Source organism: Oreochromis niloticus, linkage group LG20 (assembly GCF_001858045.2).
Source record: "Oreochromis niloticus isolate F11D_XX linkage group LG20, O_niloticus_UMD_NMBU, whole genome shotgun sequence".
Lineage (NCBI taxonomy): Eukaryota > Metazoa > Chordata > Actinopteri > Cichliformes > Cichlidae > Oreochromis > Oreochromis niloticus.
In genome coordinates, this window is record NC_031984.2 from 11,228,014 (window position 1) to 11,246,824 (window position 18,811).

General features: G+C 42.0%; 1 protein-coding gene across 1 annotated transcript in view; it reads right to left on the reverse strand.

The window, feature by feature from the left end:
* Positions 1 to 18,811, reverse strand: part of camta1a (calmodulin binding transcription activator 1a) — a 281,030-nt gene that overhangs the window by 124,079 nt on the left and 138,140 nt on the right. Inside the window, exon 5 of the mRNA XM_025901871.1 lies at positions 754 to 889. Within this exon, the coding sequence (XP_025757656.1) occupies positions 754 to 889 (136 nt within the window). The remainder of the gene's footprint in view (positions 1 to 753; positions 890 to 18,811) is intronic.

Consider the following 18,811-nt stretch of genomic DNA (forward strand, 5'->3'; position numbering starts at 1 on the left):
CACTCCCTGAGGTGTGCGGTTAGGTGTATGTATGTGTAAATTGTGTGCTTGGGTTTGTGTGTGTATGAGAGCACATACACAAAAGAAAGCTCAGAATCTCCCACCCTTATCCTTGATTCTATCTCAACTCCTGTACTTTTGGCATTATTCCTTGTGGTCAATGTGAGAAAGAGACCAGAATTAAAATGTGAGCAATAATCAAATGCTAAGGAACTTTGGAGTCTTTGGATGAGTCTTGATTAACATGACTGCTGATAGATCAGCCAGGGTACCAACACTGTCACCAACTTAAGTCTACCGAGAGGCTAGGTGAGCCAAGCAGAGATGCAAGTGGGCTTTTATGGCAGCAGCTGGTATGGGTAGTGACTTGGAGTGAGGTGAGGGAACACTAGTTTCACAGTACTGCTTTGAGCCAGCAAGATTAATGTAGGCTCTCTGGAGCAAAGGCAACATCCAGAGCTTTAATAAGGTACAAACAATCGGTTCCACTCGACTGGCTTCCCAGGGAAAACTATTGTTGTGCTGCATTGTTTCTTGGTGAAGTTCCTTGGAGACACAGGCCGGCTGCAGCATGTGGCTGTCTCCATTACAGCCAAGGGAGAGCTCACTGTAGACCTCTGTTTGTCTGTGTCAGGATGAAGGTTGGCTCTCGCCCACCCCATCCCCACCCCCGTAGCCACCCCGTGCCCACCCCTATCCCACCTCTCTTCCCATTTATTCCCTCTAAATCCAAACTCTTGTCAGCCCACTCACCTCAACTCCCTGCACTTTCAACTTCATGTGATCCTCCCGTGTGGTCTTCCCATCTTTCCTCTTCTTCCAGCAGTAGCCATCCTTTCTGTACTTCACCTTCTTCCTATTGTACAGTATCATCGACCCATTCTGCGGCCTGGACCCATCGAGACAGGAGAGACAGAGGAAGAGCAAAAGAGAGAAAGATAAGATAAGATGAGAAGAATTTTTAGGCAAAGCTACAGCACAGCTCGGGGACTCATTTTAGAGATGTACAAAGAAGCCTGACACGAGTCTACGCCAGGCAGAAAATGCACCAGTGACTTAGATGACAAGACTTCTTTATGGTGTTTTTCAGCATTGGTATGCACAGTTTGACAATGAACAAAGCACCCTTCAGCATACATTTCTTCCAATGAGAAGTGTGTGTGCTGTGAGGAGTTAAAGTGACACTCCTTCTCTCAGAGTAAATTATATGAAGGCCAGTTTGTAAGGAAAGCAGCATGGGGGGGGTGAGTGGGTTTCTTCCTTATCTCTCATTCATCCAACTTAAATGAGTTGTGGTGTTGGAAGTCCCTAGGGGAAAGAGAAGATCTTCCTTCACACTCCATTCATAATTCATTCTCCCTCCACCAGACCACAGCCTGTAGGCTCATAATGATATAATGTACTATTTGATGATAATCTGCCTTTCCATTTCGATTTGTAACAGAGGCATTTGCCGCTCAGTGTTAAACATTAACAGAAAGTGTAGCATAAAACATTTATGACTTTCTCAACAATTAGGAAGCAGTTAGACATAGTTATGTGTATATGTATTAGTATTTATGTATATTGTGCAGTGGTTACGAATCATCAGTATGAATCCATACATAGTGCTCACTCTCCACAGATTCCCACACACTTGTCCATACCTCCACAGTGCAGTGGTGGGTTTCCATCACTGGACATGACTTTGACTTAAATTCATTTCCTGGCAACGTCCCCTCACCCTAAACTTATCCCAACCTTGAACCAAGTCTTCCAAGAGTCCAGTCGAAATTATAATGATTAGTGGTATGGGGACTTGCATTTTAATCCCAGAAGCAGAGACAGTCCCCACAAAGTGAATGTAAATGTGGTTAGGTCCCCACAACATAAGTAATACAAGTAGAAACACACCACACACAGCTGCTATGATTTGGAGCACTCCCAAATGAGAACAGGTTTGCATCAGTGTTTGTTGCCTCACAGTGAATGAGTGGGAAAGCCGCCTGCCCAGGCTGCTGAGGAGGCAGTGTAACTGAAGGGGGCTTAACCATCCAGTCAGCTGGTGAGTCTTGTTAGTGTTTTGCTCATTGCTCCACACATAAAACACACACAACACACACAGGCACAGATATGTAAAACTAGAAACACAAAAAGGAGGAAAAACTCTCATCAAAGCAAAGGGGGGGGGAAAAAGTCGGGTTGATTTGTGGCTTCTGTAGCAATAACCAAAATAAGAAAACCCAATGGTTGTTTTGCATTGTTTTGTTGTTTATTGTTAAATTTTTTTCCACAAGATTTATTTATAAAGCTGCATGCATCATTTTGCAGGGCTGCCTTTAGGGGCCAGGGCGTGTGTTTATCTTGGTATCACTCATCAATCATTTTTCCTTGCTGGATCTCAGGGGCCAGTAAAGAGGGAGGAGAAGAGGGGAACTGGGGTCCCTGCAGTCCCCCCTCTGTGGCCCCTGACAGCACCTTCTAATGAGAGACGCCACTCACACACTGATGTGCTCACTCCTTCCTGATCTCCCTTCCTCCCTTTCCTCCTCCCTTTTCCTCGCTGCAGCCCGATCTTCTTGCCGTCAGTCAACTCAAGCTGTTCACCAGGGAATGTCTTTGTCTCCTCCCTCGCTCCAAGTCCTTCTCTGCTCACTCTCTCCCTCTTGTTTCATCTGTCTCAGGATCCCTCACCTACACCCTCCCACACCTCCTTCTCTCCTGTTGTCTTCTCCTTACTCACTCCCCTGTCTTGTTCGGTACTTTGCATGCTTTGCAGAAAACAACTATTAAACAGACGTGTTTATTGGTCAGCTTGAGAAGTGGAACTCCTTGATGGCTGTATGCAATATACACAAAGTATAAATTGTTTTCTAGTTTACAGCATCCATAACGTCACCCATCGTAGAGATGCCATCATAAATGGCACTCTGGAGCTAAGAACTTTGCAGATTGCTGTAATCTCATCATGTACTCCTGCAGATCTGCATACCAAATATCACTTGAAGGACGCTCATCTGACATGCCATTCCTGTTTTTGGTAGCAATCAAACAAGGAATGGCCCTCTAAAAGTTTGATGCCATTATTCGCTTCAATATCATTCTGGGTTTTGTCCTTCAAAAGATACAAGGAGTGTGTGCTTCTTAAAATGTAGCTCTGCGTGAGACAAAAAGATGGGCGCGGATGAGATAAGGCAGAAAATCAAATGACACAGGGCTATCTGATCTCCTCCAGAGCACTGGAAATTGGGGTGAGGCTTCGGTGTCAGAGGCTCCACGCCGTATTTATCGGCTCGGCGCAAAAACTTATTCGCTCAGCTATTTTTGAGGGACTGTTAGGTAGATGCTATTTTCAATTCAAGGCACTTAGGGCCCAGAAGAGAGAGGCAAGGCACCCACTCTGGGGTAGGTCTTAGGCAAAAACTAGTCTAAAATGCATGCTTTGGCATAATGTGTCTCCTTTCCCTCCTGCTGTCTCCCACTCTCTCTCTCCCCCTCATCTTTTACTACTGTATACTTAGGCGCTTCAATTAATCTTATCAGAATTACACATATTTATACATGAGGGGAAAAAGCTAACTGCTCCGTTATCAAAGAAGCGTGACAGGAGGCCCTCTGTCTCAGATGCCTAAATGTGGCAGATTAATATGGAAATACAGGCTTCTGACAAAGTGCACACAAGCTCCACAGCTGCCTCTCTCTTCTTTGGAGTTTGCAGCGATAATAAGCTTTACCCTCAGGGTGGTGTTAGGCCTTGTCCAGTCCTTTAGGAATCACTCATTTACCCAGGTAATGGCATTCACTCAATCAGATCTGTTGATTTGAAAAAGTCAGGGGAGGGTGGAGGTTTTATGAGGCTGGTGACGTGTTCAGCATGGGTAACAAAGCCAAAGCAGGGAAACCTGGGCCCAAAGGCAGGTAAGAAAAAAAACCTGCTCACATTCTCAGCTTTACTGTCTAAAGGCCTGTCGGCACAAACAGAAACAGAAAGGGAAAAGCTACATACACACAGAAAGCGAAATCTGAGTGAGAACAAGAGATTCTTCTGTTCTCCACAGCTCTGGTGAATCGCCTTAGATTAAAATGAAAAAAGACACAACATGTAGGCCATACATTATTCATAATACATGGTATAAGTTATTACTTTTTTACTGGACTTAAAACTACTCAATTGTAGCAGGTGTGCTCAAGTGTAAGACAAGAATACTAAATTGGTATTCCAGGTTATAATAGTAAAGGTTACGCTTCTTTCTGAATGTATTTTTGTCAAAAGGCTTACAAGAATGAAATATCTCAGTCTTGGTGAACTGGCGTAGCCCACTCCGCCACATTCCCTGTGATGCTCTAGGTTTGATTAATACCATGCTGCAATACATGCTGTTTTTCTCCCTAGCAAGCTCGACTGACATTGGAGAGGAGAGAAGAGCTGGGCTGGAGAGGCTTTGAAGATCGGAGGGTGAGCTGGTTGGGGCCTGAAGTGGCTCAGGAGGGAGGCGACACCTGCTGTTCTCAATTACCCATCGGAGCCTTCAGCCATCACAGCCTTTACCCCACTGTGTCAACAACCACACTCCTACCTACTACTCATCCAAACACATCCACATACACACACCTGTATTTTGTGTTACACAAAAACCAATCCTATTAAGAATAAATATGAGGGATAAATATGCCCCTGGGCACTCGAACAGAAGCACTGCACACAGTAACCCCATTGCTCCATATGGGGATAACATTATTAACAAGAAGAGTGACAGACCATCAATAACACACTGATGCTTGTCATTACAGTTTCTGTCAATCACAGTTAAAACATAAATCACGTGTTCAAACACATGCGATTGAGAGCACATGCGCACACTTGGAGCTGTCAAAACTTTGCAGTGTTTTTTCCCATGTAATGTAATTACATGGCAAGCAATGGTGCTCTATTAGACAGCACATGATCTTTGAGCTAGATGTGTGAACAGAAAGGTGCTGGCGTCAGGAGCCCCTATCTGGACGCATCACGTGCAATTGATGACTCGCAGATAAGCTGCTCCTTTCAGACCTGCCAACGAATGCATCAGGAAGTGGGGCGTACACTAAAACTACTTTAAATGTAAATCTGCCATGGCCTCATGATTGAGATTCATCGTCTGTACTGCTCTGAAACCCTCCAACTCCCCCGCTAGTGTGCGTATGTCGAGATGCCGCAGGTCGCGTTCCTCTTTGACTGCCAATGAGGCCTTAGCACCTGGTCACTGTAATGCCTTACTGCTGTAGTCCTGAGTGGCTCAGGACTCCAGCCCTCAACCATTATGATAATTAAGACAATGAGGGCTGTGTGGTGGGTTAGTCAGCTGGAACAAGTCATGCAACATCTTTTTAATCATATCTCATGATCTATTATTTTTTCCTAGGGTGTTATTTTTCTCACCTCTGCAGAGTTTTTGAAACACATTGTAATTTTATTTTAAATATTTTTAATAAAAAAAAAGAAAAGAATTAAAAAAAAGATTTAAGAGTATAAAACAATGGCTGACACGAATTAGACTGAAGTAAATGATGGAAGTTAAGTTTTCCAAACATGGCGTCAGATACTGATCTCCAAGGCTGTACAGATGGAGCTCAATGTTTGTTTACCCAGTGTTCAGCTAAATACAACAGTAATAATGAGAGGGTAGCTAGGCCCCTGGAGTTGTAATTCAGGATAGGGAGACAGATCGTGTGCCTCCCCTCTTCCTCTCTATCTATACTGCCGGTGATTGCCACAGAACTCAAGCTCCGGCCCACTGCCTTCCAGCACAAAACAGATGTTTCCCCCACACTTATCTCAATGAAAAAATCACAGACAATTTACAAAGAATATAAATTACTGTTGTAGCTGCACATCAGTGTCTCTGTCCCTATAAGACCTTGTAAAGAGGATAAGGGTGAATTGGTGTGGGAGGGTGGGTGAATTGTTGGGGGACAACATAAAGCGGATGGAAGCAGTAGGGAAGGAGGGTGGTGTCGCTCTTATCTGGTCCACAGCAGCCCGGCGGAATGAGAGGGTGGCTGGTGATTGGCGGTGATGCTTTACTGATAGCACTAAGCTGGTTTCATGCACATTTCAGGGAGGCTGCCATCACTGCTCAGAGTTAAAGCTCTCAGCTGCTGCCAGTGGATGAGGTTTGGATGTTATTTACAAATAGCCATGTCATACACTGGTTACACCTCTCCATTCTCTGTGTCAACACATACACACATAGCATTAGGGACTAATGTGCAGCTTTGATGTACAGCTTAGGTGACACGGAATCTGAATTTCAGTGCTTGTAAGGTTTTGGCTGTGAAGACATTTTTTATTCACTTGAAATGCACACTGTCACTGCATGTTTGTGTGTACGTGTGAGAGAGAGTGCATATAATGTGTTTAACTGGGTTGGAATGTTGATGACTTTCAAATGCTTGCTCAAAAGGCTTCCACATCATGTTTGTGGCGAATGCTATTTCCAGTCTTTAGTCAGTACTGTATGCATATGCTTACTTGGAAAAAGCGACTACAGAGACGATGATTCATACCTCACATCCTTTCCGCTAATCTTCACAAATCATCCATGGTGTGTCTCAGTACGTTGTAAATGAAGGTGCCATCAGAATGAAGCTTCTCTACAGCCCAGCTCCTGCTGACAACTACATGCTGTGTGCATCGTGCAAGTGTAAACTTAAGTCCTGTAGCACTGCCTTATTATGACACTTTGTAAAGAGGATGCTTTTGTATTTTCAATAATGCATGGCCAGCAGGGAATTGCATACAGCCTTATTTTATGTCATGGGGTAAAGTTGCTGTTTTAGCAGCTTATGTTCTCCCCTGGTAGGAAAATACTAATGCAATTAAATCTAAGTCGAACTAGACTGCGGCAAGAAAAGGTCAGGTTTTTATTATTAGTAACAACAATCTTCCTTTCTATTATATGAGAAGCAGGGGGTATTCAGACACCAACTTAATGATGTGGTCATGTATTTTTAAGAGCCCAATTTAGGGTGAAAGATCAAAGATTTTTATTCCTCCTTGCCAATCTCCTAAAGCCACATTCAACAGGTAATATAAGTAATATAAACTTCTGCGACTGTCCTAAACATAAAAAATATAAACGACAGCATGAAAAGAAAACAAAAAAAAGCAAAAGGTAGAGACTCAAACCCTGGATTTTAAAGCTGCAGAACACTGAGAGCTTAAGTCTGTGCATATTGGCAGCAGTTTTATGAAGATATATTAAGTTATTAGTTCTGATTGTGAGTATAAAACACCTACTACTGTGAAATAGATATCGTATTCATATTTTTTCAGATAATATGAACATCACAAGAAGACCTTGAAGTCCAGTTGAAATTAGGGTTACTGTATGTCTCTCTAGAGACCTCTATAGATGCAGGATGGGCTGAGAACAGGCTCTCCTCTACATCTTGCCTAATGCCAGACCAGGCTAATGGATCACCTGGACGTGGCCCTCCTTGTCTCTCCTCCAGAGCAGTCAGTGCCACTGAACTTCCCCTATTGATCCCTCAGTGACGGAGCACAGCTAAGGCCAGCTATTGAACCACTTATGATTAATTCACAAATCCTGCCTTGTCCACAAAAAAGGTAAAAGAACAAAGCACAAGCAGTAAGCGCGACTGAAAAAAAAGAAGGATAAAGCGCCAGGGAGGTCAAAAAACTCAACTTTTTAAAGTGAGACAGAACTACAGACTTAGAAGTGCTGCTTTACAAGCTGACCAAGCTATAAAGCACATCTCAGAGTCCCTTCTGTCACAAAAAACGTCAGCACAGTGCTATGGTGGGGGCTGGAGGTGGTTGAAAAGAGGGAGTGATAAAAAAAGGAGTGTGTAAAGGAAGAGAGACAGACAGGAAAGCTGAGTAGGAAAAGAAGAAGCTATTCTTCCTTTCCCTTCCATTCCTTGGTCCTATTTTAGTCATGAGGATAGACCGATGAGGGTGAGAGGTTGAAATTGAGCTGTAACTCTATCTGGGTGCTGGAGCGAATCAGAAAGTCTATCCCACCTTTCACCTGGGAATCACAGCTCTCTCTCTGCCCTGTCTGGTCACCATACCAACCAGAGCCAGGCATCATGGGTTTAATTGGAGCCCTGGGCTCAACGGCGGCTCAGGCACAGATAGAGTGCGGGGGAGAAGGACAGACATCAGCCATGGTCAAGTGATGGTGGCCATGCAGATCAAATCGAATTTCAGGCATTGCTTGCATTGCAGGGCTCACGTTCTCAAGGTAACACTAAACATATTTGAGACCAAGCCCCCTTCACAGAAACGCTTGGATTGGATTCCAGCATGAGGTAAGGCGCTGGCTTTCTTCTCTGATCCCTGTGTATGGTATAGGGATTTTACACGAACACAGACACACTGTGATTCGCCTCCATAAACACAAACTGTGCCAGAATGTTGAGTATACAAAGCATCGAGGGAGTCTGATCTTGATATGAGACAAAAAAGAAAATGACAAGTGTAAATGGGTAAATACAGAGTCATGATTCCCAGCAAATTCAGTGGTCAAACTAAGAGCTTAAGTGAATATTGAATGGAACTGTTGTGCTTTTTAACTAAGCAGGGAGAGCTGTTGTCCACAAAAAGATTAAAAACATAAAGATAAGCTACTTATTTTAAAAAAAGCAAATGTCTGTGATTAAATTCTTTGAGCCATAGCATAAAAAACTGTGGTAAGAGTGTACTGCATGTCAACCTGAATGAAAATTCCAACATGATTTCTCCTCACAACAGCCAAACTGAAAGATAATACATGCTGGTTGCTCTTGTTTAGTTGTTGGCAATTACAAGTAATATTCACTGATTTTTTTTCCATAAATGTAACAAATGCTCTGCAATCACTTAATGTATTGATCATCAAACTGAGCTTTGACTAGCCTTTGCACAGCTGCAGGAGAGCAGTGTGTGGGACAATCAGTATGATCCAACTTTGTACAAAACAGATTAAAGCTGCTTAGCTGGCCATGAGATCAAACTGCGGTTGCATTGGGAAGCCTCCAACTGTGAATGTGTGCAACTGTGTGTAGCATAAAAAAGAGCATTTGTGCTCAGTGATTGTACTGCACCTTGGTTGGTTAAACAAAGTAAAGGAAAAAAATAGACTTAAGTAGGACAATTGTTAGCCCATTCTGCTTTTTGACAAAGAAAAAAAATAGTTTGAGATGCCTATAATCCTTAGCATCTATATTCCTACTGATACTAAGGATGCTACGCTGTTAAAATGTTTATCACGAATAACAAACCAGCACTGTAAACAGGTCTGCTGTAGTTGGACTGCTGTCCAGGCATGGCCTAATATGCAGACAATCCTCATGGAAATGCATAACTAAACACTAATGATTGTGAAGTGTAGCCACTGGATTTCAGAGTGTGTCAACATTCATTTTGCAGACTATGAAAATGTGCAAGTAGAGGATCCGGCTTAAACAGATTGACCATATTCTTCTCTCAAAGTCAAAACAAAGAGAAATACTTGAATACAATTTGAATAGACATTATAATATTCTAATAAATATATTCTCCAGAGCGCCATGTTTTTTAGCGGGTTCTCCCGTGTCAAAAATGTTCTGGTTGGTTAAATACAACTAAACTAAAAATCTATGTATGAAAAACACTTTAGTTAACTGAAATAAAAATGAAAAATAAACTTCTGAAAAAAGCCCTAATTAACTAATATTTTGTACTATTGTTTACTAATGACAGTAAAAAATGCAAAATTGCCACTAAAAGTGCCAGTCGAATAACGATGAAAAAACTCTTTAAACTAACAGAAACTAAACTGAAGCTAAATATTTTTTTAAACAATAAGAACTGAAACAAGCAAATAAATTGTAATTGGAAACTAAAATGTAACACTAAGGAAAAACTAGTAATGAAAAATGCAGAACAGTATTATCTATGGGTTGGTGAAAATATATACATGACTAGAAAAGCTGAAGCCACGTATCTGTGTACTTGGTTAGTCTATATGCTTTCCGTGTACCCTTCCCACACCTATCATCATAGACGACAAACCAAAAAATAAAACGAGGAGGAGATTGAAGAAGTTGTGGGGAACATAGATGTCTGGGATCCTCTGCTTTGCCGCTGCAACCCTGATTGAACTAAGCGGCTTAAGGAGATGGATAAATGAACCCTGGCGTTTTGATTCTTATTCTTGTCTACTGCCACTGTTATCCTGTGGACTCTTTGCAATTTTATTTCTGACATGTTCTGTTGATGTTATTCAAAGACCAAATAATCTGTTTTCCAGTAGCTGAATGGAGGCAAACAGAAGAAACATGTTGGGTAGTATATGATTTCATGGGTGAGAGTGTTAGTCAAGTGGTCCCACGGGCCCCAACGCTCTCTCACACTCTATTTCCCTGGGTGTGTTTGTATATGATGACCCTTCATCTTGGCCCCTAACACATGTCTGAGATCACTCAGATACATCAGCTAGGGCGAGGACCTCACACATAATCACATAAATACAAACACACACACACAGTATGACTGAGTAAAGCACGGGAAAAGTCAACTTTGCTTGTCCTGGTAATACACACCAACACTGACAGTTATTACCCAGACAATGGAGATGATAGACTGTGCGTGTCCTGCTATGTTTACCTTTGGCCGTTCAACTATAAGCTCCTACAGCCATCGATGTGCACATGTACACACACATCTGAATACACTCATAAAGTAGTCAACAAGGTACACCTCTAATCATGGCCACCTCTGCCTTCTCATTTTCCATGTTCAGTGGCCCATGGAGCACCCACACACTAAATCACATCAACAGTATCTCCTCCATAAATTATCCAGTCCAAAACATAATCTTTTTCCTTTCTTCCCATCTTTTTCTCATTTATGTAAAAAAAAAAAATCAGCTACACAATGCACACACACAAATTTCCAGACAGACAGAAATACACTCGAGCACGGCTGCCCTAGTAGTACAAGTGCGCAATAAATACCACGCAGCTTGGGGTCGACTAACTATAGATAAAATTAGCATCTAACCATACCTTCCAGAGAAGGAAGAGGCGTAACTCTCCTATTCCAAAACCATAAAGTGTTTATCCTCAGTCTGGCACAGAGCATGACTTTCACACACTTTTTTGAAACAGCATTTCCAAACCACAGAAATACACAGGCTTGTCACACCGGCCTAGCTGATTGACTATTTCCCACATATTTGACACACCAGTGAGTCTGCTCATCAGTCACCTCAGCAAGTAGGCAGCAAGTTAGGGTGGGGAGTCCAGGCAACAGCCCAGAATGACTAGAGTTTGTTTCTGGCTGCGTGCTGCATATAATGCAGGGCAACAGGGAGACACACTCCTGAATTAAATATGTTTTACTAATTGATGTGATACGTACATTTAGTAGTATACACAACTTTACAACTCACTAGTTACTCATATTTCTTGTAAATGGCATATTTAGCATTGGTTCATTTTAACAAATGATGTGTAGGGGGAAAGAAGGCTAAGAAAGATGCACTACTGTCGCCCTGAGACTACTCTGGATGTTTAAAGAATTTTTATACAAACTCAACTATGGCAGGCATCCCTATTTCTGATTTGAGTCTTGGGTCGGGTCCACACACTCCCTCGTGTTTGCATGTAACACGCTTGGATATAGCCCAGACTAATCTCAGCTGGAAACCTTGATGCAGAGAACAGACGCTGAGAAGAAATATTATTATAGATTTCTGGGCAACACTTGACACTAAAGCTTGGTAATAGAACTGAAATATTATAGCGATAGATTAATAATAAAGAGGTAATAGTTCGGTTAACCCATGCAATTACCAAAGTAATAATAAGAAAGCAATGTTAGTATAAAATACTAACATTAACAGAAAGCAACAGCTAGCATTCTGCAGCTCTGATTTATGGTTATTACACAGAAACTAAAAAGAATCAGAAACAAATAACAAAGTAACAAAAAGTTACATCACTAAACAAATACAGCAGTATTACTTTTTAACAAAAAGGGGATGTTTGGAATATAAAGAAAGCCACATTATATCATATATGATACATAGTAATTTCTTCCTTTGACTGATGATCTTGATATGATTTTTATGTGTTTTTGAAGGTTTTATTGTGGCATAATACGTCAAAACATTCAAATCTCAACCTTTAACTAGAATTATTTTTATAGTTAGTAGTTGTTTCAAAAATACTGCTATACTTGTATGCTTCAACACTTTATTTAAATGTTCTTTGACATGGTTAGATGTTCAGTCTTTATTTTTGGCACCTTACCACCCTGTTAGATCATTTTCTTTCTATATTAGCCAGGTATACCCTTTTGCAAATTGCTGGTTATTTTATAAATTACAGGGTACTAATCATTTTCTTTAAAACTTCAAACTATCACTACTCAATAATCATGATATGACCAAGCTGTAAAGTGCTACTGATTGCAGAAACACAAACACTGTCTACTACTTGTGCTGGAGCGCTACTGTCCTGCTCTTCGAGGACAATGAGACACTGATCTTGCCATCGTTGGCATTGTGATAAACTACTTCTGGAAGCAATCATGAGAATTTACATCATCCCTTGACATTTAGCCTCACACTCCAAACACTATCAGTGTGCGGCGTCTTGTCTGTACGGTTTGTGGGAGCGACCCTGCATGTATGTGTGTGTGCGTGTGGACTATCTGTCTCTGACATTTAGCCTTACTGTCCACATGGTTCTCTGCAGGAAGCAGCAACGTGGGAATGCCAATCTTGAATCCTGCAACATTTTTTTTCCGCGTGTTTGTGTGTATTTATATCTGTGTGTCTGTTTGTGTGCAACTGTGTCAGAATTGGAATACACAGTTATTAAGGGGAAGGCCTGCCACTCATGTGTCTCCAGAGGATGAGGAGACTAGACACCACAGAGAAGAGGAGGGAAAGGGAAAAGGCAGGCTTAGAGGAGAAACAGAGAGAAGCCCAGCTAATGAAGGAGAGTAAGGGAGTGGTTAAAGTGTCAAGGCACCCATTGTATTGCAGGGCAGGAGCAGTAAAGACAAGCTAGTGGCCTCCGCAACTTTAAGATTGCCATTAAACTCTTGCCTTACTCGTGTTTATGGTTGGCTTTGTGTGTCAGAGGAGAAGGGGATTGTAAAGCGGGGCTTTGTCCGTCTGCCATCGATTTATTTCCTTCGTTAGGGTGATGACACTGCCTGCTTATGATGTCCTAGCACAGACTGTAATTACAGAGCACTTCTGTCTTTATTGATGTCACTGTGTTAGTTTAATTACGCTATATTGGGTTTTAGAGTTGCGGCAAGAGCAAAGCTATGATGTAGGGCAAAAATCATCAATGGAACATCCTCTTTTGAAGACGTCGAGTGCAAAGAGTTGGGAGATAATTATTTCATAGAAAGACATTTAAAATAGACCCTGTGCATCTCAACATCTACAAAGGCAAAGAGAAGGTAATCTAAAATTTAATGACTATTTCGTCTGTGTTATGACCAAAGTCAGAGGGAGGAGGCTGTGAATGTGATGAGGGCCTTAATGGAAATGAAACACCTGGGTTCAACCTTGAGAGCGACTGTTTACACTCCCAGTCCCCAGGTGCTGGGGTTGACTGAGAGGAGCAGAGAACCATTGGCGTGTCTGTGTGAGCACAAGTGTGTGTGTGTGTGTGTGTATAGAGTGTATATGAAGGGATGGGACCCATGGGGAAGCAGTGCCATGTCAAGGTGACCCTTGAGTGGAAGAGGAGGAGGGAGAGGCCACCTGCTTGCTGGCGGTGGCAAAATAAGGGTGACAACCATCCACCTGTCTGAGAACACTCTCATTCCAGACCCCATCTGCCCACCCCCTTTGGGATATCTCCTCCCCAGGGGAACCTGTGACCCTCACTGTCGTCCAGTTGACCAGGCCTCCTGTCCACTGTCAGGAGCCGGCTAAAATTGCCACTGCTCACCTCCGACCGCAGGCCATTCAGGGGCACTGTAATACAGTACAATACATTGGGGGCTCTGCAGCAGCCACCAATAGTTTTATTCTACTTCTACTTTTTTGGTTTCAAAGTGATCCAGGTCCCCCGGCCGTATGTGTGAGACTGTGCTATAAGTCTTCTGGCTTGGCTAAGTCATCACACGTAGCCAACAGGAAAGACCTTTATTTGCCCACTTTTTCCTCCTCTACCATGTTCTCCAAACTGAAAACTCATCATAGTGTTCTGTAGCCCAGATAATCACTGGCCAACAACAAAGCACTTTGGCAACTCAAACAATGGTCACATATAGCACAGTGTCCATTTATCACCTCTCTCTCTCTCCCACTGTGCATACAGCTACCCATGTTTCTTCGCATAGTACCGTGGAACACACACAGAATTACATTCTTTCTACATGGAAATCCACCCTATGGATATCGCTCTTTATTCAAGGATGTCTGTCTGACTGCAGTCAGGGGGCATTCCTGTCTCCCCTGGCTACAGACCTGTGGTGTGGACCTAGGGCTGTATTTGCGTTTTCTCTTTAGGTTTTATCCACATACCTGAGTGGGGTCTAGGTGGAAAAGACCCACCAGACTTCTGACATGTCTTCTGATCTCTCTCAGTCCTCCAGGGCTGACAGACCTACTGTACTCGCCCTCTCTGCAGAGGGATATCTACTACAACGGAGACTGAGAAAGATACAGAAAGTACAGAAATTGATTGTGAAAGAACAAAAAAGGAAAAGATTTAAAAGTGAAGGGTGTGAGGAGGGCAGATGATACTTAAACTTCAACATGAGCTCTTTGCTCTTGAAAAAAAAGAGAAGGTTGCAAATAGGTTTGTAATTAAGGCAAGTTGGAGCTTAGAACAGCATCTAGGAGCTGGATTTCTCTCATCTCATCTGCAGACCTCGCTGCACGTTCTGCATGATTACCTGTTGACTCATAGCGTATTGATGTTACCTTGGCTGCTTTGTTGGAAATAGACACAATGATATCTCTACCATGGCAGATGTCACAATAAGAAGCTGATTAAGTGCTCTGCTGCTTCTCTAGAGTTTTCTCTTGCAAAGGTTTCCTCAATGAGAAAAAAGTGAGAAAGACTTGAGAGATTGTCTAAAGTCCTACAAGAGAGGACTTATTATAATGATATAATAATAATGATGATAATAATTTCTAAACCATGCAAAACCTTCTTTAACTGTCATGACAAGGGTTCCTCCACTTTGTTTAGTATAATGACTGTAACCTGATCGTGAAGCTTACTACACTTTAAAACACTGACTAAACTGATCTTAAGCTTGGCGTCTATACTAAACTCTTAGTCATGTGGTAGAAATCCATTTATCTTTTCTAACGGGTAAAAAAATATTAGCATCCAGTCGTTGCAGCTACTCCGTTTATGTGGGGTGTCTCACACCCTGATGGACACATTTTTGGGGATTCCTAAAATTATTGTTATACAGTGTGGAAAAGAGAATAGTGAGCCAAAATACACAAACAGGATTCCTGCTTTGCATTTGGGCCCAACTGTTGTTTCAAACTAAAGCAGCAGCACATATATAATCTCTAATAAACGCCATTATTGTGTTGAGTTTATGTAGTAGCTCAATTCTTCTATTACCATATGTCTGCAGATCTGCAATAGTGATTAAAAAAGATAAACTACTCATAAATCTTTGCTTATCACAGAAAGCTAAATTGCGTCTCGCTACAATTGCATTAGTGTATGCTTTGGCTAAAGGCAAGAGACAGTGATAGATAGTAACAGGGTTTACTACAGGAAGACTGTGAGGTGCAGACAGGGGAAGGGACACTGGGAGACAGAAAACGGTAGAATGTGGAAATGCAGAGTAGTTTAAGATGAACAAAAAATGGTTACGGGAGAGAAATGGGAGTGTGAACAAGAAAAAAGAAGGTAGGGGGTGGTGAGAGGAGGAGGGCGATGACGAGGAGAGAGAAGGTTGGTCTCATTACTGTTAGACCTTCTCTCTCCCTCCAGGCTCAGGTGACCCTGGTTCTCTAGCCCTCTGCCTTGCACACCACTAATCATTTGGTTTTAATCACCGGGATATTCTCCCCCTTTGCCCCTCCCCCACTTCCCCTCCCTTCCCTCCATGCCCTACTGTGCGCCCTAGCCTTTGCCAAGGTCCAGCTAATTTTATTCTAATTGGCCATAGCCTGGGCTGGGACCAATCTGCCTGATTGTCCTTATCCATCCGTCCATCCTGTCTCTGTTCCACTCCTTGTCCTCTCTGTTCTTTTTCATTCTGTCTCTCTCTCTCTTTGCTGCCTTCAAAACTTCACGCCTGTTTCTTCATCTCGTCACTGCCTCCTCTCTCTGCCTCATCTCTCTTTCACCTCTAATTTTTCTTTTTACCCATATGCTGCCGCGGCAGCTCCCTCCCACTGTCTTTCATGCCATTCATTGACATCGCACTTGTGCGAATGTTTTCCAATTTCTGTTCTCCCTCTCCTGTTGACCTTACATTCCGCCAGACAAAACAAATAGCCTTGATGTTGTCTGCCAACAAAAAGCTTCATGTGACTGCCTTGATCCACACACAATGGCATGAAAGAGAAATGTGAAGCTGTTCAATTAGGGTAAACCTGATGGCTGAAGCCTGACTTTCTCCCTCTTTTTATGAGCGAGTAAGAGGACAGAGACTGTGCGTCAGATGACACTGGAAAAAATGAAAGTGCTGTGCGAACAACAAAGGGTGATGAGACGCCCGCTGGCCAGAAAGCACAGAGAATTAAAATGAAACAGATATCCCAGTGATATAGCTGTCTTCCTCATAGGCTTGTGTGAGCATAGTACACATTGTTAGATTCCAGCAAAGAAAAAATGTCTTTTACTTTGCTATGTTAAGCAGAAGGGCAGTTTTTTGTTGTTGTTTTTTAACCAAAACTTGACTAATTTAAAATCTCAAACTCAAAATATTCTAAAAAGTTTTTATAGTTGCTAGCCTATCGTCAAGTTGACAAAACAAACAGAAAGAAAAAGCAAATTGTTACTGTACTGGTCATCGAGGCTAACCTTACCAGTCACACTGCAAGCAAAAAATAAGAAAGGCAGATGGAAATCCTACATTACAATCACACGCTACAAATCCCCTACTTTTCTTTTCTCCTCCGGATCAACAGCTCCAATAAATTTTCATTACACCTGTGTGAAGCGCTTCAAATAGAGCCACAGAAGCAGAAACTAATTACTTTCTAATTTATTGACTAATGGCCACAGCCCTGGGAGACAGCTGCAATTGTTCTAACAGTCCTGCTGCTCCGACTGCACTCAGGTCCACTTTAGATTCATAACCAAAATAATTTATCATTACAAGCACATTAAATTGAACCGTATAGACCATAACAGTGGTAATTTATATCATTTTGTTGTTAGGGATGCTTTTCTCTCTCCTGTCTTGAAAGCATGCAATCTAGGGGATAGGATTTGTCTCCAGGCAGTCGTTGTATGTGGCAGGTTCACTTTGTTCTTCAAAGAACTCTTTGTTTTGCACCTCATTCACCATTTGTTGGACCTTAGGGTAGAAGGGAGACGAAAAAAAAGAAAGTGTGGCTTTTTTTTTTTATTTAAAAAAGTGAGAAGAAGAAGAAGTCTGTGTTACACATAACAAACACGAGAGTCAAGACTGAGTCAGATTATGGTCATTGCTGCTCGTTACATGGCGTGTATATTACACGACAAGCACACAAACTGTCTCTGAGTCTGGGGTACATTTTTTTGCCATGATTTAGATTCCAGCATTTCTCAGCTAGTTTTTCATCTAGACAAAATCTATGCTATTAATTAATGAATCTTTAGCGATTGTCCCATAATGCATTTCTTTCTTGATGGGAACAGTGCCTTCCAGGATGTCAATGTCCCTATCAACAAGACACAAATGGTCACCCAGTGGTTTAAACAGCGTGATAACAACATTAGCCATGTGTCAAGGCTTTCTTAATTACTACAGAGGATGCCATTTGTGCATTGATTGGATATTCGAAGCGAAGTATGAGATAGCATTTTCCGTTAGTGTCATTAAGATGGAAAGCCCATATGATCATGCAAATACATTATATAAGCACTGATTAGCATTGACCTTGCCCCCTAACAGGGGAATTGCCGGAAATAATGCCAGCAGAAGCATCCCCATATGAAACCAGTTTAGAATAGAATAACAATACGTGCAAATTAAGAACAGGCTACCAAATTCAGTAACAGAAATAAATCTGGTCCTATTCAATCATTATAGCACACCACGACAGCGTAACACAATTTAGCATTAATTTATGCCTCTAACTATCTTTTGTTCGACTATTTTATTTAAAAGAACAAGTATTCTGATGGTCTGAGACTTCAGATTAAAGCAGTTCACTGGATCTGTCTGAAGAATTTCAGCCTCTCAGCAACAACAACCAATAAACCAATAAACCATGCTGATAGTACAAATTTTTCTATTGTGTTGTGATACGAGAAGCTAGAAGTCGACGATGCTGTGGCCCTGAGGGAGGGTCTGAACAGCAGCAGTTTGTCTCTGTGGTAGGAAACCTCCATTCACACCTCCCACTGCATGAACATGCCAACCGCTTGCATTTACACGTCTGCTTTTCCGTTTTTCAACCTTTAAAAGGCACACAGAACAGCAAAGTTGCTCAAACTGTAAAATTCAACTGTAGTTGGCCATCTGTAACAACAACGACAGGTGACCTTTCTCCTGCAGTTTCACCTGCAGTTATTTAAGCTTGTTGTGTTCATGCAGTGCGTGCCTCTGTTAGAACCTGTTAGTTGACTGTAAAGTTTATGAAATAGGTCTTAATGCCATATGGTCTGGTTAGAAATCTCCATTCAGTTCTTCGGTAAAAAG